Here is a 22,416-nt window from a genome sequence, read left to right on the forward strand (position 1 = left end):
GTGGGCGGGCGTTTCCTTTGAACCCCGGGACTCCGAGATCCCGGGCCGGGCAACCCTCTCCCACCGCGGCTTCCGGCTCCCCATCACCTCACGGAAACTCACTCTTCAGGTCGGTTCTCGAAGAGCCAGTTTATTAATCACACCAAAGGCATAAAACAACTTAAGACGCCAAAGTCCGACTGAAGAGAGAAACGGCGGATGAGGACGGCTGTCCCAGGACGGCCTGTGCTCGCGAACGAGACGGGGCTATCTGCCCGGTCACGGCCGGACGGTCAGACGCCCACTTCTGGCTCCGAGGCTGAGCGGCCGCCGGCGCTCAGCGACCGCCGAGGCGAGGCTCCGGCTGGGCGCGGGAGAGATGCTCGGCCGGCCGGGCCGGGCCGGAGGTGCCGAGTCCAGACGGGGCCGGGGCGGAATCACCGCCCGGCCTCCCGCACCTCAGCCGGGAGACCAGGAGGCACCGACCACGCCGCGCGGACGACTCGCTTCGGCCTGAGAGCTTCCGCAGACAGAAGAGACGCAAGCGAGTGACGAGCCGCTGGCATCACTCCCCACATTACATAAAAATGGACGGCACGTTAAATAAACATTTTGTTATTAATCATTAAATATATTAACACCAACAATCGTGTATAAATTAGGAAATAAATGTACAAACTATCTCACAAAGTGCTTTTTAAAATATATACAACAACATTCAAGAAATTCTTAATGTAAGACATTTCAGATTGAAGTTTTGGGATAAGTTTTTTTCAAGTGTCCTTTTCCTTCAAAAAGTATTAATACAGCACTTTAAAAAAAAACACACACGAAAGGCATATTCCCATATTGGCAAAGAATAAAAATAAACTATTTTCACAGTTCTCTGAAATGTTTTAACATTTTCAACGGGAAATTTTAATCCCCGATTGAGTTTGCAAATTACCTCTATGAAAATTGTCAGGAAAGAACAGAACAAAATGAAGGGAAATGACTCCCTAAATTGAAATTGCTAATGTCTGTGTCATTTAGCAATTAAGGGCTCTCACTTCAGTAATTTAATGTAGAGATGTATTTTTTAAGCCCTTACTAGTGTCAAGGGTTTCTAAAACCCGAAAGTCTACAAAATAAACACTTATATCCCACTGTCCGTGTGATTCTGTCTCCACAGAAGAGGGCAGAATGTCCTACAACAGGACTTGTACTGGACCCCAGCTGTCCCTTCAATGAGCCTTGGTGCCTCAGCTGTAAAACAGCAACAGTAACTGTCGCCATGTTCCCAGTGGGGACGGAATTCATTCCGCTAGAAACACATTAAAAATGTCTTATAGGCTGCAAAGCATCCAATTATGGATAAAGTACTACTTTAAAATTTTAAAACATAAGACTTCACTAAAACATCACCTTCAGTAGACTTGAGATATCAAGAATTGGATTTTTTTTTTTTTGGATTTTCTTGGTTCTTGGAAATACGTCAGCATTTACCCAAAGATGTTTTTAAAGGGGCCATAATAAATATGGGTATTATTATCCAAGTAAAGGTTAATAAAATGTCTGTAGGACTTACTAGTGAAATGTAGAATTTTTCCTTTGACTTGACTTTTCCACATGAGCTATCTTTAACGTCTGTGCAGAGTTTAAATGGCATTTAATGTCCTAGGAATGTAAAAACGACTCAGATTTCTCTACGTAAGAGCTTTCCTTTTCTTTAGGAAGAACACAGTAAAATCAGTGGTGTTCTCTTTAAAAATAAGATGTGAATTCCAGATATTCCTAAATGAAAAGGAATGCTTGCTTGGAGATTTGAATAAGCAGGTCCCGGAAGAAGTAGTATAAAATAACTTGTCAACTCTTTGGAGAATTTGGTGTCACTATTTTAAATTATGAATTTAGAATTGAGCATATTACATATTAAAATTCCAGAAACAGCCATCCAATAAACAAGGGTCAAACCCAAAGTAATTCCTTCAGTAATACCCTCTCCTTCCTTCAGTAATACTGCTCTCCCTGGGTGAGGCTGATCACAGTTGCCTTCTTGGATTCCTACTTATTTGGAACAAAGTCATTGATCCCTCTTTACTTTGTAATACAAAAACGTGTAACTTTTTGGATAAACAGAACCTGTGAGAGACACAGGTAAGGAGCGAGCTCTGGAAATAAAGGTTCACAGCCTCTCCAAGTGAAGCTTATTTATCCTTTCCATTGGGTAACAGAGACTGATGCAAACCACAGAAAATGCTTCCCCCACCTCCCCCTCATTGAGGCCCAGGAAGAGGCTGCCAGCCAGGGGCAGTGCAGCCAGTGAGAGACAAGTTTACGACCCCCAGTACAAGCATGACATGAGAGTCAGACCTCAGGTCTGTTCATAAGAGCACGCGGACTGTGGCCTCTGGTAGGTTTGTCCCATCACTGGGCACAGAAGACTCCAATGACAAAAGGACCCCTAAAGCTAGCTAGAAACATGGAGGGGGGGACAAAAAGGGACAACCTCTCCGTTGTATGAACATACAATACTATACACAGCACCAAATATGTCACACCATCAAAGCGCCATCTGGCACCAGCGTGCACGCTTGGTGTCCTACCCCGCATGAAATGTGCGCGCTTCACAAGCAGACGCTGCGTGAGGCAAGGGGCAGCCTACAGGTCACAGCCCCTCAGAACTGTCACTGGCCTGTCCATCCTGGGCGGACATGCCGCCTCAGGATTCCTCACAGATATGGGTTCTTCACTGCTGGTAATTTCCGTACTGGCCCTGCAAGAGAGCAAGACACAGATTATAGCCCAACAGGTCTGCGTGAGAGGGTCCACACCTGAGGATGAGACAGATCCCACCCCAGCCCACACCCAGGATGAGAGGTGGACGGGGCATGGTTGGCCAGCGACCAAATGCCTCAGCCTGTTTCCATGAGGCAGGTGGGTAGCTGATGTTCTGGAAGCCACCATCCAGGCTGAGATGACTGACTTAGGTCAGTGGGTGGAAGAGGTTGGCCTACGTGGTCACACAGTAGCTGACCGCGCTGCGCCTGGGCCAGGTACCCCCGACACATCCCCACCGGACCCTGCCATGAACAGGTTTGGGACGGGCTCCCCAGGCACACTCCCCTTGGCACCGCTTCCCGCACACTCACCGGAACGTTCCAAAAGCCAATAAGATTTGCTCCCCTAATGACTCTGCCCTGGGCTTGTTTACTTCCTGTTGAAAACTCGTTCTCTACGTAAAACTGGCTCATTCTGTATCTCTCTTTAGGGAGCAGGGTGAGAAGTATTTAAATAATGAGATACAGGACCTTACCTATTCAGGTACCAAGAGAAAAACATCCCTAATCCACACAGTGCCTTAAGGTTTTATTAGACATGTAAATGGTCGTTAGTGCCTCTGACCTACCACATAGTCACTGATGGATAGTCACCTCTTGCCCAGGACTATCCTCCAAGGAGACTGCAGAGTGCCCAGGACTGATCTCCTCCCACCTACTGCCCTGCTCCTGCCCCAGACAGGTCTGACTGTGACAGGCAAGATGCAAGCTCTACAATCTGCCCAGGTGCCATAACCTGAAGGCACGCCACGGACACTGACGCTGCCAGGCATGAGGGAAACATCCAAGGTGTGAACGGACGAGACTCCAGGTGAGTTTAGGACACAAAGAGCCAGCTGTGTCTGACCAAAGTGGCAATTTTTAAAATCCTTACAGGCTCAGAGAATTCATGTTCCGGAGGAACCTGGGGAGCCAGCCTGTCCCATTTTATTGTTCCTCGTGGCCACAGGGGGAACTTTTGTCACATGTGATGCACAAGGCGGGGCGTGGGTCTGGAAACGGGCAGAAGGCTTGCCTGCTCGTAGCCATAAGGCCGCTGCTGCTGGGCGGACGGGCCTGTCTGAGATGCTCGGTAGCTTCCGTACTGCTGGCCTTGTCCCTGCTGGTAGCTGGAGTACTGTGAGGGGGCGCCCTGGGCGGGCCCTGGAACACAGCAGGATCCGTGAGATCACCCCCCCAACGCCCTCTCCCACAGGTCCTCCCAAGCCCCTGAGACATGCGTTCGTGCTAATTCAGTCATGTCTGACTCTTTGCAACCCCATGGAACGTAGCCCGCCAGGCTCCACTGTTCATGGGATTCTCCAGGCAAGAATATTGGAGTGGGTCGCCATGTCCTCTTCCAAGGAATCTCCCCAACCCAGGGATCCAACCTGCATCTACTGTGGCTCCTGCATTACAGGTGGATTCTTTATAGCTGAGCCACTGGGGAAGCCCCTGAGACATCGGCACCCGTTTTTCCTCCACATTAAACCTGAGCAGTGAAAGCACCACAGCTGGCGGCCACCCCTGCTACATCCGCATGGTTCCAGCTATGCTCCCCCACATCCAGACAGGGACTGGGGGCCACTCTCAGAGCGCTAGACCTGCTTCCTGGGACCAGTTTACACAGTCACAGTTATCACTGTAAACACAAGTTAAATGCACAGGAAATGGTGAAAATACATGCAAGACAGTGATGGTGCCTTGAAGCCTAAGTGGACAGTGTAGGTGGAATTGACAAAGGCTGAGGGGTTTTTCCAAAACCAGCTGCTTCAAGGGCTGGGACAGGGGAAATGCTATGGTCCCAGAAAGAAGCACATGCCCAAAGCCAAAAGCAGGGGGCACGTCCAAGGGCCATAGGCACCAACCCAAGCTCCCGAGAGGCAGGGCTGAGACAGCTTGAACCGTAAAATAAAGAAGTTTGTATCATAACCCGATGTGTAACATCAGTACCTGTGAGCACCTACCAATAGAAATATATGATCAATAACTAAGTGAACAGGGGAGAAGACACCTGTCTTCCCTGGAGAAGACTTCCTGGACAATCTATGTGGATGATACCTCCTCAGGTGGGGATGGACCCAGTGACACCACAGTCTGGAGGACGGGATGGAGGGAGTCGGGCAGTGGGAAGGCCTGGCAGGCGCCATGAACCACATGACCACGGTCAGCCTCAGCAGAGGCAAGTCACACCCATGGGAGGGGATATGAAGACACTTCCCCACCATGGTCTTCTTTTCAGAATCCAGACAAAGCCAGCCTGATGGAGGGTCTACAAAGTGCCTGCCTAGCCCTCTTCAAAGTGCCAAGGTCAGGAAAGACAAGGCAAGTCTGAGCAACTTGCAACCCAAGGAGCTGTAGGACCCCAGACAGTTCAGGACAGGAAAGGACATGAGGTAGGCCCAAGAGATCTGAAGAAACTGGGTTCAGTCCACGGCCACGCACCAGTGCTGGTTTCTTAGCTGTTACCATGGGGCGCTAGGAACAGAAGAGGTTAGCCGTGGGGTACCATCAGCTCTCCCCACAGCTTTTCTGGAAACCTACAGCTGTTCCAAAATAAGAAGTGTGCAGGCACCCATTGAGTGACCACATTCCTGCAACCCCCCTCCACCTTACCGTAGCCTTGCTGTTGTCCGGGGTAGCTCTGCTGGTTGGGGTACTGCTGTTGGGAGTACGTCTGCTGCTGGGCCGTGCCCTGCTGGTACCCTGTCTGCTGCTGGCTGTACTGTGAGTTTCCTGCAGAGGGAAGTAGACGTGAGCTTGTTTCCAGAGAGCAACGGCAGCTCCGTTGTCCCCCAAGGTGTGGGCTACTTTGGGTTCCATAGATTGACTCTGCTGTTCCAGTACCTTTTCTTTACCACAACAATACAAATTACTTTATTATACTTCTCTCTTACTCTCTGATAGAAATACAAAAATACAGCCAAAATAAAAAGATTACTGCAGTTAAAACAAAGCCTGATACCAGGGCTTTGAGGTCCTGATCCCGGGGACTGGTGGCCTTATTTGGAAAGAGGGTCTTTGCAGATGTAATTGTTAAGGGGAGGCCATACTGGATTAGACTGGGCCCTAACCCAGTGTCCTTATAAGAAGGAGATCTGGACACACACACAGGGAAAGGCTGTGTGACTTCCACAGTTCAAAGGGACCCCACGCGTTTCAGTGCACTTTCGTTTTACAGACAAATGTGCAAGCCAGTTCAGACCTGTAATGTGTTTGTCCTCTGACTTCATGGATGAAAAGATGCAGAAATTTGCCTCTGTATTCTTCATCTATATGTGGGTATAGTCCCAGAGTTGTTTTAGGTTCGTTTTTTCTTTTTTTTCCGAAAAAAATGCCTTAATTCTCATTTTCAAAAATCTTAACTAGTCAGCCAGCACCCATGCTAAAAGCCTCATTTTTAGAAGAAAGCTCATAGTAAACTTTGAGAGAGTGGTAAGCATATTAACAAATAGTTATCAAGGGTTAAGAGCGAATGTAAACAACCATTTAAAAATCCTACACCTACAATGGAAAAGAACCTAAAATAAGTACATATGTAAATATATGTGTGTATATATATATATATATATATATATATAACTGAGTCACTTTGCTGTACACCTGAAACACGACACTGTCAATCAACTATATTTAAATAAAATTTTAAAAATCAATAAAAATTAAAAATATTTCTACAAAGTCTTCCTAACACAGGTCACAAGAGTTTTAGATTGGTGTAGAGATTAAATGCCATTCAGTTTTCATAGTGCTTTTATACAAAGACCAATTTAAGCCTAGTTTCATTGTTTTCTTTCATATAGGGCTTTGCTCTTCAACACCACAGTGCCTGCCCTTTAACTTACAGTATATCTGGTCCTACTTTGCATAAGACCCCACCCTCTAACAGGAGCAGCTGGAGGCAGGGGGCCCAGGAGTGTTTACTCCTCTGTGGCATCAGAGAGCCAGTGAACAGCCTGCCCAGAAAGGAGAGCTATTTGTTGTTTTGTTGTTGTTCTTTAATGAAAACATATTCTGGAAGTAAGAGACAGAGGCACCGTCAAGAGGCCAGGTTATGAACAATGGAATCCAAATAACCCATTTTTCTACATTATTTTTCCAGTTGTAAATAACTTTCCTCTTCTAGGAGTTGTAAATTGTTAAGTATTTAAAAACTGGGATCCTAATAATGTACATTAAAAAATAACAGCTTTATTGAGAGCAAATTCATGTGGAAAGGCTTAAAACCCCACTAGGAAGTCCATTTCCAGCTGCACACAAAGAAAAGGAACACGCTCTGTAATATGGGCAAACTTTTCTCCAAGGTGGGCTCTGAGGAGCCTGCCAGGTCTTTTTAAAAAATTATTTGTTTATTATTTGGCTGAGCCAGCTCTTAGCTGTGCTGTGGCATGTGGGATCTTTAGTTGTGGCAGGTGGGATCTAGTCCCTTGACCAGGGATCGAACCTGGGTCTCCTGCACTGGGAGTGCGGAGTCTTAGCCACTGGACCACCAGGGAAGTCCCTCCTGGGTCTTTCTGACTGATCACCATCTAAGGAAACACCCTGACCTCTGCTCCCTCCTCACAACCATGGCCAGTCCCAGCAATAATGGCCAATGGGACAGCCAATGGCCAAGGAGGTGTCAGCAACTGGTGGAGATGAGGGTTCACTGTCCTTGTGTCTCCTGAGAAGTACATCAGAGACTTGGCAGGTTTCTCCAGGGCTGCAGAGTTTCGGGGCCCATCTGCACGTTCTCATGTCTTACAGTCCCTGTTCTCCTCCTGTGGTAACAGGTAAAGGGGCTAATTTACAACAGCAGCCGCTGAGGCCTGGACACAGCAAGTGTGCAGTAAGAATGCAGTGCAGATCTCACGCACCCAGAAAAACCTTCCCTTGACCCAGAGCCAAACCCCAGCAGAAGATGGGCTGGTTTGGACAACTCTGAAACAAGAGGCAGGACTCTTTGAACATGCCTGAGGGATTCTCAAGAGGGTCTTGTGGGAGCAGCAGAGCCAGGGAGCCCAGATTCTGCCCTTCCTAGAACAACCTGGGGCTTTCCCTCCACTGGAGCAGAGACGACAACTTCCCTTGTTTTTCCGCTCCTTTTCATTTGTTTCTATCTTTAAGACTATTGCGACAGTCTATGATGTGGCCATGAAAAAAGGAAACATTCATTGGTGAAAGAAGAGGCTGGTGTTAATAAATGTGGCAGGAATGTGGCCACAAAACAAAGGAACAAACCCATGATAGTGACTTGTCTATAAAACCTTGTCATCAAGCACAGATGAGCCTTGGGGCCTGAGTGGCGGCTGTCTGGGGCACAGCCACCCTGCTGTCCCGAATGCCCACCCACAGTTACCATTGTCATCGGGAGAAACTGAGAATCGACCCGAGGACTAGGGGTGGGGAGCAGATCTGCACAGCCACAGGGTTAGCGTTTTGATTTTCAACGACAGCCAATAATGTTTAATATTTCGAAGTTTGACTTCTAAATGGACAGATACATTGATGCAATTTGAAATCTAAAACCAAACCCAGTCCACCTTGGAGAGGTCCAGGGCCCGCCTGCACCCGCCTGGCCTGGCCTTATCACCCCGGAGTCACTTCCATCACTGTCCCCAGTATTTCTGGTCTGTCTTTGGTGGGTGGGTGTGCTCTTAGCACTCACTGTTTTGCACAGAAGGCAGCATCCAGACACCCTGGTGCTGCACATCTGGTGTGACCCGGGGGACCTGCCACAGCAGCACTCTGGACATGTCACAGTGGACACTGGCTGTGTCTAGCCTCTGCTCCTGCAAACCTCATGGAGAGGAAATGCCTGTGGGACGCCAGGGTTTCCATGGAGGGCTCTGTAGTGGTCCTGACAGCAACCCTGTCCCACCCAGCTGGGTTTGCTGTGCCACTTCTCGGCATCTCTCACTCCAGGGAACCCGCAGGGCACCTGCCTCCTGTGAACAATACCAGGACCAGCCACCCGTGTCTCTTGAGGTTCCTCATTCCCTTGGGGGACAAAGCTAGTTATGGCAAAGTCCTTCACGTCGGTTTCAAGCCACCCCTTATCGCCCCCGCCCAACACCCCTGCCTTTTTCAGGGCACAGACCACTCCTCTGAAGGAGACACCCCCACCTTCCAACCTAAAAAAGACCAGGCAGGCCAGGCGTGGCCAGTACCGTGTGTGGTCCTGTGCGGGGGTCACTAACCAGGTGGAACAAAATGTTTCCAGATCCAGGAGGAAACCATGCCGTCTGCCACACCTGCCCTAAAAGAAGTCACTGGATGTTTTAGCAAAGTCCTCATCAATTATGGAGGGTGAGTGCTTGTAACCCAAAGCGAGGGTACAAACTGCACTTGAGGCTTTGACAAGCCTGCCCTGGTGAGCAGCGTGGAAGGCGGGCAGGGGCTCCTCCTGAGGAGGAGGCTGAGCCCAGCTTTCCCAGAGAGGGAGGGGAAACAGGGAGGCAGTGTTTCCTGGGGACAGATGGTCAGTTCAGGAAGATGAAGGCTCTGGCGATGACGCTGTGACATCACAGCGTGCACTAGTGCCACTGAAGTGTGCACTTAACAATGGCTAAAACACTAACGTTATGTGTTTCTACAATTAAAAAAAGGTCACCCCCAAAGTCACATTTTCTAGTTACTCATTCCATTTATATCATCTGTCTTTTCTTTCCTGGGCCACTGGCAGCACTGACGTTGTCCCCACTCCTGACCAGCAGACTGGGGCCCTGGATCACATCGCCCATGAGCTTATTAGTGGCCCCTCTCCTCTCAGGGCTTCCTGGGGGCAGCAGGAAGTCCTTTCCAGGGCCAGCTGGCACTCAATCAGTTTGGCGACATCACCTTGGCGGCTTTATCAGCACCCGCCCCATTTCTGCAGGCCCTGTGCACATTGGGCCTGGAGCTCACAGCCAGCTGCCTTACCGCCCTCGTAGTAGTGCTGCGTGGAGTCCTCAAACGACCGGTCATAGGTCTGCTCTGTGTAGGACGCTGGCTGGTAGGCATAGTCGCCGTGTCCTGCAAGGAAACGAGACGCCTAGCGTCAGCGGAGGTCCTGGCTTCCCAGACCCGGGAAAGACCACATGGACTCAGCCATCAGGTCAGGATGGCCTGCCACTGGATGTGGGTCCCGTGTCCTAGACGGAGCCCGTGGGGGCGCTTCCTGCTGTCTGGCAGCCGAGGTTCCTTTAAAGTGCAGATGGCCACCTGCTCCTGGGGCCAACAAGCCAAGGTTTACAGGGCATACTTGGTGCCCCATGTCCGACACACACATGTCCATTAGCTCTTAATGTCGCTATGGTCACCATCCCGCCACCAGCTCCCATCGGAGTGCATGACCCCTCTGGTCTTGGCCACCTCCCCACGGCCCACTGCCTGACCCAGTCACACATCCCTGCATGGGGTCCTCTCCAAATCCCACCTATCCTCTGTAGTCACTTTAAGCCATCTCCACAAACCCTGATTTTAAAGATGCTGGAACGGTGACATGAAAAAGGAAAATAACCTGCAGAAGTTGTAACTGAGCAGCTGGGAGGTGGGTGTTACGGGACATAGAGTTGGCTCAGGTTTGTCACGTTCCTGAAGGCACTTCACCACGAGCTCGTGTCCATCCTTTGGACATTTATGTCCATCCATTCAGAGGACTGTGTCCCCAGCCCCAGGGAGCCCAGTGCCAGAAGCTTTTCTCAACAGAGACCAGCCCCTACCCTCAAAGGGAACTCTGGGTGCTTTGCTGGCGGGGGCACTGGGGCTGAACTGGGAACAGCTGGGAAGTGGGGACAGATGCCAGGGAAGTGGACCTCACCATCGGGGTAGTACTGCTGGCTCATGGGCTCCGAAGCGGCCTGGCCGTGGCCGTACTGCTCACCGCCGTAGTACTCCTCCTGGCCCAGGTACTGCTGGGACGAGCCTGGGGGAACAGTGCTGACGTCACCTCCCCGAGCCCCAGAACCTCCCAGACAGGCCCACTCAGAGGACACCCCACCAGGCCCACCCAGGGGACATGGGGCCCTGCCACATGTCCAGCCCCCAGGAGCCGGGCTTCCCACAGCGGCCTTCCCCCCACCGGTTCCCTGTACCGAGGGTGGCCTCACCTTGCTGGGAGGGCCGGTAGGGCGCCATGGGCCGCTGCCCCATCACGCCGCCCCCCTGCCCGCTCTGGCCCATCATGGCCATGGACTGGCCCTGGTAGTGCTGGCTCCCGCCCTGTGCCGCGCTGTAGTGAGACGAGGCTGCCTGCTGGTGCATCATGGACACTGGGGGACACGACAGACCCCAGTAACCCAAGCAGTTCCCGGGTGGTGCCTCCCCCACCCTCAGACTAGCCTGCACCCTCACCCCAGGCTGAAGCTTCTACAAGGTCCCCCCAGGGGGCCACGTCACCCTTCCTGCCAAACTGCCTTTGGGTGACTCATAAAATGTGAAACGGGGTCCCCACTCTGGTCCCAGAGAAGCCTGTGGCCCTGCCCTCCCCAGACTGTAGCCTCAAAGGGGGCTCCCCCTGCCTATCCTTTCCTGCCCCCCTGCTCGGGACCCTCCAGGCAGCGCTGTCCAGCACAAGGTATGTGAGCCACATCACAGAATGAAAAGAAACAGGTGAAATATATTTCAGCAACATTTTATTTGAATCAATATATCCCAAATAGGTTGTTTTCAGTATGTAATTAACATAACAAGCAAGGAGAAATTTCGTACCCTCTGTTCCTGTTCTAAGCTTTCAAACTCACGGGGCACCCCAGTTTGGACGCAACGCTTCCTGAGTGCTCAAGGCCCCAAGCTGCCCAGCGGGGCTCCCGCCACCCCTCAGCATGCCCTGCGTGCCTCCTGCCTGTGGAAGCCCTACCCCATCCTCCCAGCGCGGGGTGGGGCATGCCACCACCCTTCAGAGCCTCCCCTGAAGCTGTCGTGGGAGCAGCCAAGCCCCCCACCCGCCGGGCCTGTACCCACCAGCGCCGCCCCTTGGGAAGCTGCCAGAGGAGGGGGCCATGGGCAGAGCGGAGTGGTACCTGGGTTGGACTGCATGTTGATGTTGGCCCGGGACACATAGTTGCTGATGGCGCCCTGGCTCTGCAGGGGTACACTCTGCGAGGCAGGGCCTGAGTGGCTGTAGCCGGGCCCTGAGCCGTGGCCGCTGCCCGACATACTCATAGAGGTGGTGGGCAGTGTGCTCTGCGCCGTCTGCTGCAGGGACACGTGGTTCGGACCTGTGGTGGGTGAGGGGGTGTGAAACCCACAGAAGACCGGCTCTGAAGAACCCCCCCACCCCGCTGAGCTTCCTTCACGTGACTGTGCAGGGGGGAGGCTGACCATGGTCAAGCACACAACCAGCGAAGGAAACGGCCTGCTTCCCATCACGTTAATCAACCGTCCCAATGGCTGCCACTGACTCTCAACCCAAGAACAGGACACCTGTGCACTCAGGTGACCAGGTGACGCATGCCGATTTGCAGGGTCACAGTCAATCTGGGGCTGGAACAAGGGCCCTACCCCAACCCCTGTCACCCGCGCACGTGTGCCTGCAGCAGGGCCTCTGGGAAGAGGGGGCCTCCACCGCAGCACCAGCCACTCGGGAGCCCAGTCGGTGACCCGGTTGTTTCCCGGAACCAACCCGAGCCCGACGCGCCAGGGCTGCTCACCGTTGCCGATCTGGGCCTGCATGAGGGAGGACGGTGGCAGGCCGGCCCCGATGGCATCGCTGAGGCTACCCTGCGAGTGCAGGCCCTGGGCCGAGCCGCTCTGGGACAGCCCTCCCGGGCCCAGCGTCATGCTCTGCGTTGGCGGCTGTGGCAACAGGAAGGTCACCGGGAGGAGGGTTAACGCGGAGAACGGCCTCTAGACTGTCTCATCCAGGGACTCAGCCACCCCAAGACCTGTAGCCACATTTGCTGGCTGCCTGGCAAACGTCTCTAAGACAGACCACCACTCTCATACAGCTGGACAGCTTAGGCCAAGACAGAAATGCTACTCCAAGTGTTCCCCGAGCTTATCAACACACACTTTGAGGTTCAAAGCTGGGCCCCCCTTTCCTGGGACTCAGGGAGTTGCTTCACCAGCCCCAGCTGCGTCCACCTCACCTTCTCCACACCCTTCCCCACCCGCCTTGGTCTCAGCTGGCCAGGGTCTCTGTCCCTGGTAGCCCCGAGTCCTTGCACAGTCTGTCCTGTGCTACAGTCTCAGGTGGCCAGGCGCCCTGCTCCTCCTCTACCCCCAGGGCCATCTCTGATCACAGGACTAAAGATGGAGCTTCCAAGTGACCCCCTCCCCGACCTGGGCACCCTCATCTCCCAGATCTGAACCAGATAGTTCTGCAGCTTTGGACCAATGGTGTCTATACCCCCCCCCCCGCCCCCCGCCACCAGCCTTGGTGGGCACTCACGGCGGGCAGCAAGGACTGCATGTTCTGGTTGGAGTCTGCGATCGTGGCCAGGTAGACCAGGTTCCGGTGTAGGATCTGCTGGTATCTGCAGGCGGGGGCGTAGGTGAGGGGAGGAGCCTGCCCAGCCCTGCAGCCAAGCCCTGGGGTGGGGCGAACGGACAGGTGGCACAGCGCTCTGCAACCCAGAAAGGGCCGGGGGTGGGGAGGGATACCCCGACCTGGGACCACTGAGTCTGTTCAGAGGATGGAGGTGGGGGTGGGTCAGAGGGACTTGGGGGCCAGGGAGATGCAGGAGGGGCTGCCAGGGGGCGAGCCTCATCGGTGGACCCTGGCACTGGGCTCACTTGATACCCCAGCCCTCGAAGAGGCAACAGCATCTACGACAGCAGTTTCTGAGCCCACTCTGCACCCAGCCCTGGGCCCCACAGTGGTCCCTTCTCCCCTACACTTGCATTTCCCTCCAAACCCGCCCACCTTTCTGTGGGGAGCCACCCAGGGGAGCCGACTCAGCAGCTTAGCTGACCCTGCGGCCCCACTCGCTCAGGCCACCAAGCCCCAGAGGTGGCTGGGAGGGGTGCAGGCAGTGCGGCCACTCACTGGGTGCACTCAGCCGTCTTGCCCTTGCTCTGATAGTCCAGGATGCACTGGATCAGGTGGTGGTTCTCATCCAGCATCTGAAGGAGAAGCAGACGTGATCGTGGGAACACAGTGTGTTTTCGGGTGGTCTTCGAGGGGGCTCGAGGGCACCATCCCACAGCTCATGAGGCCCAGTGTTGCCATCAGCAGAGCTGCCCCCTCACAGCCCGAGCCAGCAGGGCCCAGCACTTTCCACATGCCTGGGCCAAGCCCGCAGCCCTGCAGGGCCAGGGTCCATCACACCCAGCCCCACCCAGACAGGTCCCAGGTTCTCTGCAGAGGAAAACCCACAGCCTGCAGGACCTGTTTTCCAGGATCCTTGAGGGTGGATCGGAGTCTGGAGAGCATGAAACCTGCAAGTAACAGCCATGTGGTGGGGATGCCTAGGGGAGGCATTCTCCAGAATGGCCACTTGGGGACAGAACCTGGGGTGGCCCTGGAGACCAGGAAATGAAAGAGCCTGCAGAAAAGGTCACCACGTGGGAGTGTGGGAGAGGCTCCCAGAGACCAGCCAGGAGGCCCTGCGTAGACACTTCCCATCTGGACGTGGGGTGGAGATGAGGGCCTTGCCCTACCCGCTCAGCCCCTGAGCCTTTGGGCTTGGCTTCTCTTGCTTGGTTTTTTTAGTTACAGCCTCTTCCTCTTTGCTGGACTGTTTTCCCCACGCTGGAGATGATGTGCCAAATTCTGCCATTCCCATGCCGGCGGTGAAGCGGACCGAGATAGGGAGCCACAAAGTGGCGCTGTGGGCCGGGGCTGCCTGCAGAGCCCAGCGCAGGCAGGCTATTAGACCCACGGGGACTGGACATCCCAGCCATTTGCCCAGGAAGTCTTTCCCAGATTAATTAAGAAAGGAAAACAACCACAGAAGGCCGTGTCCTCTCCCTCTCAGAGCCGCCCCAGAAGGCTCCACAGGCTCTACCTCCTAGGCTCATGTTGCCAGGCCAGAATCCTCTCCCAAGGTCACATGCTTCACATGAACCATAAGTCCATTTCAGCATCCTTCCTATCTGCTCAGAAAAGGGGGGATGCTAAGTGCTCAATGTTGGGATAACTTATGCAATGACAGGAAGACCATAGGATGAGACGTTAACCAGCTGTTAGGAACATTTTTGTAGTTCTAATAACTATGAGAAAATGTTACACTGTTAGGATTTTTTATTTTTTGTTGGGATTTTTTAAAAACAAGGTACTATCTCACTTCATGGAAAGGAGAAGGGGAAAACGTAGCAGCAGTGACAGATTTTATTTTCTTGGGCTCTAAAATCACTGCACACGGTGACTGCAGCCATGAAATGAAAAGACACTTGCTCCTCGGAAAGAAAACTATGACAAACCTAGACAGTGCATTAAAAAGCAGAGACATCACTTTGCTGACAAAGGTCCATATAGTCAAAAGTATGGTTTTTCCAGTAGTCATGTATGGATGTGAGAGTTGGACCATAAAGAGCGCCAAAGAACTGATGCTTTCTAACTGTGGTGCTGGAAAAGACTCATGAGAGTCCCTGTGACAGAAGGGAGATCAAACCAGTCAATCCGAAAGGAAATCAACCCTGAATATTCATTGGAAAGACTGCTGCTGAAGCTGAAGCTACCACGCTTTGGTCACTTGATGCGAAGAGCTGACTCACTGGAAAAGACCCTGATACTGGGAAAGACTGAAGTCAAAAGAAGAGGGAGGCAAAGGATGAGATGGTTAGATAGCATCACCAACTCAATGGATATGAGTTTGAGCAAACTCCAGGATAGTGAAGGACAGGAAAGCCTGGTGCATTGCAGTCCACGGGGTTGCAAAGAAATGGGCTTCTTAACGGAGGCTGACTTCTGTTGTTGCGTCTCACAGGCTCAGCAGCTCCATCTTCCTGGATCAGGGATCAAACCTATGTCTCCTGCATTGGCAGGTGGATTCTTAGCCAGTGGCCCACCTGGGAAATCACTGAAGGAGACTTTCTGAGGAGAATAATCAGACCCTGGGAGAGACTTCCTGAGGTGGGTGACCCAGTTCTGACTGAGACGTTCTGAGGAGGGATGACCTGATCCTGAGGTGGATGACACTCCTGAGGGGAGATGGCCCAATCCTAAGGGAGACTTCCTGGAGAGGAACGCCCCAAATCAGACAGAGATTCCCTACGGAGGGACAGCCTGATCCATGGAAAGGATTTCTGAGGAGGGATTATCCAACTCCCTTTCTGAAGAGAATGACCTGCTCTGAGGGAGATTTTAGAGAAGGAACGACCTGATCCTCAGGGAGACTTTGTGAGCAGGAATGACCTAACCCTGAGGGAGACTATCTGAGGACGAGTGTCGGGATCCTGAGGGAGACAGTCTCAGGAGGGATGACCCGATCCTCAGGGAGACTTTCAGAGGAGGGATGATCTGATTCAGGAGACTTTCTGATGAGGATAATCAGACCCAGGGAGAGACTTCCTGAGGCGGGATGACTCAGTTCTGACAGAGATCTTCTGAGGAGGAAAGACCTGATCTTTGAAACACTTCCTGTGGAGCGATGACCTGATCTTGGGTAAGCCTTTGGAGGAGAGATGATCTGATCCTTAGGGAGACTTGGAAGAGGAATGACCTGACCCTGTGGGAGACTTTGTGAGGAGGGATGAGTGGATCCAGAGGGAGACCTTCTGGATGAGAAATGAGCCAATGGGGAATCTTTCAAAGGAGGGGTGACTCAATCCTAAGGGAAGCACTCTCAGGAGGGATTAGCCCACCTGAAGGGAGACTTCCTGAGGATTGAAGACTCCTGAGGGACATTATCTGAGGGAGCTTATGAATCCTAAGAGACTCTATCAGAGGAAGAATGACCTGATCCTGAGGTATACTTTGTGAGATGGATTACCTGATCCTCAGGGAGACTTTCTAAAGAGAAGACCAATTGCCCGGGAAACTTATAGAGGTGATGACCTAATCCTGACAGTGACTGCCAGAGGAGTGACTACCTGGTCCTGAGGGGTGTCTTCTCAGGAGAGATAACTGGATCCTAAAAGGGCACTTCTGAGAAGAAATGAGGCAATCCCAAAATATCCTGGGGAGCAACAACCCGATCCCAAGGGAGACTTAACATACTTTCTTAACACAAAAAGGAAAAGGCATCTTCCACACTAATTGAGTGCAATGTGTCTGTGTTACTTGTATCCGACTCTTTGAGATCCCATGGACTGTAGCCCGCCAGGCTCCTGTCCACAGGATTCTCCAGGCAAGAATACTGACGTGGATTGCCAGTCCCTCCTCCAGGGGATCTTCCTGACCCAGGAATTGAATCCAGGTCTCCTGCATTGCAGGTGGATTCTTTACCATCTGAGTCACCAGAGAAGCCCTATTGAGTGCAACTGACCCATAATCTTCAAAACATCACAGTTTTAAAGACCAAGATGGAAGACGAATTCCTTACTGGGAAACTGAATATACGTGACTTGGTATTTTCTTTTTCTATGAAGCACATTTTTGGCATAAATGGGGAATTAGAATTAGGTCTACAGACCAGATAACAGTCCTGTGTCCATGTCCGTGCCCACATTCCCATCTCTGTTCTGTGGTTATGTCTTTGTCTTTAGGAAAGTGATGCTTAGACATTTAGGAGTAAAAGTCAGTTTGCAAATCTCAAACAATTCTGGCAAAAATAATATTTATACACAGGGCAGGGGGGCAGAGAGAGGACGAGAGAGCAAATGAGGCAACATGTTAACTTGGGGAAATCAGGGGGAAGAGAATATGGGAATTATTTTAAAGGTTCATGTCTCACACACCTTTTTTCAGGAATCTGTAAAATGACGTGGTCCCATAAAACAAGGGAGCAAATGGCAAAAGGGGAAGACCTCAGACCAACACAGAGGCCTAAAGAATGGGGACCATGGTGGAGGGGAACCTGGAGAGGCCCAAGAAGAGTAGCACTGAGACCATGAACCTGACAGATCACCTGAGCTGAGGCTTCCATGACTGGGAGAAAGTCTAGAATAAAGTAGTGAGAAATGATTTAAAAGAAAGTGAGATTGCCAACTCCAGGGGAAAAAAAAAGACTGGACAGGAAAAATGATCACACACAAGATCGTGCATGGAACAATATTTACACTATCACAACCAAAGGCGGATCAACAACCAGGGGGCCATCCTGGGGCAATTGGAGCACTTGTGTGTGGTGGTAGAGGGAGCACGAAAACGAGCCATGAACCCCTTTGCCATCATCTTCATGTGAGAGCAAATGTTAGGGACTGAATATCTGCTGTCCCCCTAAAACTCCTGTGTTGAAGCCCTAACTCCCAATGTGATGGCGTCTGGAGGCAGTACCTTTGGGAGGTGTTCAGGTTTGGATAAAGTCATGAGGGCAGAGCCCCCATCATGAGATCACTGCCCCGGTGAGAAGAAAACACCAGAGCTTCCTCTGGGATGAAGACAGCAAGAAGGTGGCCGTCCACAAACCAGGGGGCAGGTCCTCGCTGGGAACCAAATCTGCCACCACCTTGGTCTCAGACTTTCAGCCTCCAGGCTGTGAGTGGACTGAGTCAACAGACAATGCTTAAAGCTAAAATCATTCAAGAAGCAGCCACTTGGTTTAGCAATGGTGAGGGCAAGTGGTGTTGCTGGGAGGTGGAAACCAGCATGGGGGTGGAAGAATGACCCTGAATTTCTAATACAAGCCTCACAGCATGATTTGATTCTTTATGTGCAGGTGTGGTTTTGATGAGTGTAAAATCTAACCTTAAAACAAGAAGTAAATGACCAGAGGGAAACCCTGGCTCACTCCAGACTGGAGATTACAGAGATTTTATTTCCTACGAAAGTCACTCAGTCATGTCCGACTCTTTGTGACCCCATGGACTATACAGTCCATGGAATTCTCCAGGCCAGAATACTGGAGTGGGAAGCCTTTCCCTTCTCCAGGGGATCTTTCCAACCCAGGGATCTAACACTGGTCTCCCAAATTGCAGGCGGATTCTTTACCACCTGAGCCACAAGGGAAACCCAAGAATACTGGAGTGGGTAGCCTATCCCTTCTCCAGCAGATCTTCCCAACCCAGGAATCGAACTGGGGTCTCCTGCATTGCAGGTGGATTCTTTACCAACTGAGCTATCAGGGAAGCCCTGATATTTTCTGATGGACTAGAAATCCATCAGGGTCTCCCTGCGAAGGTTCATATCCTGCCAACTACATGGTGGTTATCTGTGAATCAGTTCCTTCTTATTTCCTATATGTGTTCATTAAAATTTCTAAGAGAGGCATTTGTTACTGTTATCATTTAAAAGATGATTCTCTTTAAGCTTCTTTTTTTTGGATCTTTTAAATTTTCATTTAACTTTTTCTTTAAAAAATTTTTTAAATTTTATATTGGAGTATAAATGATTTACAATGTTGTGTAAAAGGTGATTTTAAAGAGTCTGGGACTGCCGGGGCTGGATGGGTCCAGGGGTTCACTTGTTCTTTTTCCTACCAGTGTGTGCATGCTAAATTGCTTCAGTTGTGTCTGACTCTTTGTGACCCTGTGGACTGTTGCCCCCCCAGGCTTCTCAGTCCATGGAATTCTCCAGGCAAGAATATTGGAATGGGTTGCCATTTCCTCCTTCGGGGAATCTTCCTGACCCAGGGATCAAACGCTTGTCTCAGGCATCTCCTGCAATGGCAGGGGTGTTCTTTAACACTAGTGCCACCTGGGAAGCCCCTTTCTCTACCTAGTGTGTGTCTAAAAAGTGTGTATCCTTAATACAAAGTTGAAAAATAAAGACAACACTTACACTGACAGGGGGATTAACAATCTATTTCACATATTTATTGCTGTCTTCTGAGCTTTCTCACAGGAGATTCTGTGTCTTCCTGCACCAGAGGGCATGCCCCTTGCTCTCTGCCCTCTTGGGAAGCCTGGTATTCGTAGGTTCAGGAGGATGGTGCAGGTGATGTCACAGAGAAAGGAGCTGGAGACTCGTGAAGTATAAGAGCTGAAACTCAAGTGCCAGGCGTGGCCCAGGGCCTCTGGAGGCGAGAATCCTGGGGTAGACAGTAGAGAAGGTGGCAACACCATTTGGAGAAGCTGGCGCTCAGCACTGAGGGCCACGACTGCCAAGTTGATGGTGAGATCCCATTTCTGAAGGCCTATCCTAGACCCAGGCAAGTGTGACAAGGAGATGGCCAGACCCCACCCTTGCTTGTGATGGAGTGGGCAGTAGGCGGCCGGAGTCAGGGCGGGTCAGCCATGGGCACACATCTGCTTGGTTGTCACAGGGCAGCTGTGTGTCAACTGTGATCTTGACAGCAGGGATCCAGGAGCACTCAGCAGTGACATCTGAGCCATGGTTGGAAAGCCGACCAGGAACACACAGGTGGAGATGAAGGCAGGGCAGCCTGAGTGGCAGGGATGGCCCAGGCAAAGGTGTGGTAGAGCAGGGCACATCCGAAAGCAGAGACAGAAGTTTCAGGAACATGGATAAGAGGATGCGGTGGAGACGGAGAACTGTGGAGCGGCTGGGGGAGGGGGAGGCCTGTGCCCAGAAGAGGGTGACCCGCTGAACCGCAGCCTGGAGGGACTGCAAAGGCCAACGGGACCAAGGTCATGGGACACAGGGCACAGCTGTTACCTGCTGCATGTCACAAACGTCCCTGTGCCCCGTGGTGAAAATAGCGGCTTCTTAGATCTCATGATTCTGGGCCGTCAGGGCGGTCTGCCGCAGGTCTCTCCTGGCCTCGGCTCTGGCATCGGTGGGGCCTCCTTGGCACGTGGTCACCTTGGTGGTCTCAGGCCCTGGTGTGTAGCCGGACAGCACAGGTCTCATTAAGCCTCTGTTGTGCCAGCCGCTGTTTCAGCGGTCAGAGCCCCATGAAGCAAAGCCCGGGGCCGCCGTGGGGCGGGGGGAACACGGGCTCAGAGCGGGGGTGGCCCCACTCAGCTGTTGTTTCTGTGACAATCCACCACAGGCTTTACCAGGGACTGGACCTGGCTTCAAGGGAGGTGATGACCGACCTGGCACTCTGCTGCCCATGGGCCTGCCTGGAGGTGAGGACACAGGTGATGAGGCAGGGCTGGGCTCAGGGGGCCACTGACGCCACACGTGGGGTCCTGACGGGTGGGTGAGGGATTGAGGATATCAGAAATTTGGGAAGGGGAGGGACTAGGGGCCTGGAACCCCCAAGAGAGCAGGGTACAGGGACTGGAGCCATCAGAGAACCCTGGAATAGGGGCCACAGAGGGACCTGGAGGCCCTGAAACTTGCTGCCAAGGGGGGATCGGGTCACCCCACAATGGGCAGAAAGACCCTTCACAATGTCCTTGTGGCTGTTCTTGTAATTAACAAAGGCTGTACCCTCGATGTGACTTAGCAGCAGCAGCAGTACCCTCGAAATGGGAAAAAAATTCACGGATGTGCTGAAGTCCAGGGGGAGGGTGGGCCTCCCACCTCCAACCTCCCACCTCCCACCTTTGTCTGCCACTCCAGCCAACCTCAGCTGGTTTGTGAAGCATCTCCCTGTCCCTGCTGTGCACACATGGGGAACATTTCCGTCCCACTGGTCTCCCACCATCCCTGTCTCAGAGACTGTCCCGTATCAGCCACAAAGGTCCCCCCTCGTTGTTTCCTAAGCACCAGAGAATTCCACAGAACAAACACGGTATTCAGGGGCTTCTGTGGCTACAAAAGAGACTGCAGAGCATGCCTCCACACATGAGATAACTCCATGTGAGATAATTCCTGGGAGCCACCTGAGCTGTGGGAGGGACGACTGGAGAGCTGGGTAAGCGTCCCCAGTGGCCAACCCTCCTCCCGCCATGGTTCTCAGGGCAGATGTTTTGCTAATCCATCAGGGCTCCTTCCTGCCAGCACACAGGCAGCTGCCACGCAACCACCCTGGAGGATAAGTAGGGGCCCCCAGGCCACAGACCCGGCTGATGGATGCCGACAGGACCCCTTCCAACAATCTGCCTGATGGGACAATCTGTGAATCAGATGTGTGGGTTTCAAAAAACCCCAAACCTTACTCCTATGGTGTCCTTGGGAGGGGCTGGCCCGGCTCTGTGGTCCTCCCTCTGTGGCTAACACGTGTGTTCAGACTCTAAGGACATGGTAAGGCAAATTAACATGGTTGTAGTTGTTCAGTTACTCAGTTGTGTCAAATTCTTTGCAACCCCATGGACTGTGGCATGCCAGGCTTTCTTGTCCTTCACCATCTCCCGGAGTTTGCTCAAACTCATGTTCATTGAGTCGATGATGACATCCAACTACCTCATCCTCTGTCATCCCCTTCTTCTCCTGCCTTCTATCTTTCCCAGCATTAGGGTCTTTTCCAGTGAGTCGGCTCTTCACCTCAGGTGGCTAAAGTACTGGAGCTTCACCTTCAGCATCAGTCCTTCCAAAGAATATTCAGGGTTGATAACCTTTAGGATTGACTGCATTGATTTTCTTGATGTCCAAGGGACTCCCAAGAGTCCTCTCCAGACTACAATTCGAAAGCATCAATTCTTCAGTGCTCAGCCTTCTTTAAGTCCAACTCTCATATACATGACTACTGGAAAAACCATAGCTTTGATTATACTGATCTTTATTGGCAAAGTAATATCTCTGCTTTTTAATATACTGTCCAGGTTTGTCATAGCTTTTCTTCCAAGGAGCAAGCATCTTTTTATTTCATGGCTGCAGTGACTTCACTGTCCACAGTGATTTTGG

The 22,416-nt window shown here is 51.9% G+C and overlaps 1 protein-coding gene across 1 annotated transcript in view; it reads right to left on the bottom strand.

Annotated features, from left to right (window-relative positions):
* Window positions 1-110: 110 nt before the first annotated feature.
* Window positions 111-22,416, bottom strand: part of SS18L1 (SS18L1 subunit of BAF chromatin remodeling complex) — a 28,425-nt gene continuing 6,119 nt past the window's right edge. Inside the window, exons 2-11 of the mRNA XM_043885090.1 lie at window positions 13,726-13,802; window positions 13,129-13,213; window positions 12,389-12,533; window positions 11,759-11,956; window positions 10,847-11,008; window positions 10,558-10,662; window positions 9,678-9,770; window positions 5,394-5,513; window positions 3,814-3,941; window positions 111-2,734 (exon numbers count right to left, since the gene is read on the bottom strand). Of these exons, the coding sequence (XP_043741025.1) occupies window positions 2,708-2,734; window positions 3,814-3,941; window positions 5,394-5,513; window positions 9,678-9,770; window positions 10,558-10,662; window positions 10,847-11,008; window positions 11,759-11,956; window positions 12,389-12,533; window positions 13,129-13,213; window positions 13,726-13,802 (1,140 nt within the window). The 3' untranslated portion in view covers window positions 111-2,707. The remainder of the gene's footprint in view (window positions 2,735-3,813; window positions 3,942-5,393; window positions 5,514-9,677; window positions 9,771-10,557; window positions 10,663-10,846; window positions 11,009-11,758; window positions 11,957-12,388; window positions 12,534-13,128; window positions 13,214-13,725; window positions 13,803-22,416) is intronic.

Source organism: Cervus elaphus, chromosome 23 (assembly GCF_910594005.1).
Source record: "Cervus elaphus chromosome 23, mCerEla1.1, whole genome shotgun sequence".
In the NCBI taxonomy this organism is placed as follows: Eukaryota; Metazoa; Chordata; class Mammalia; order Artiodactyla; family Cervidae; genus Cervus; species Cervus elaphus.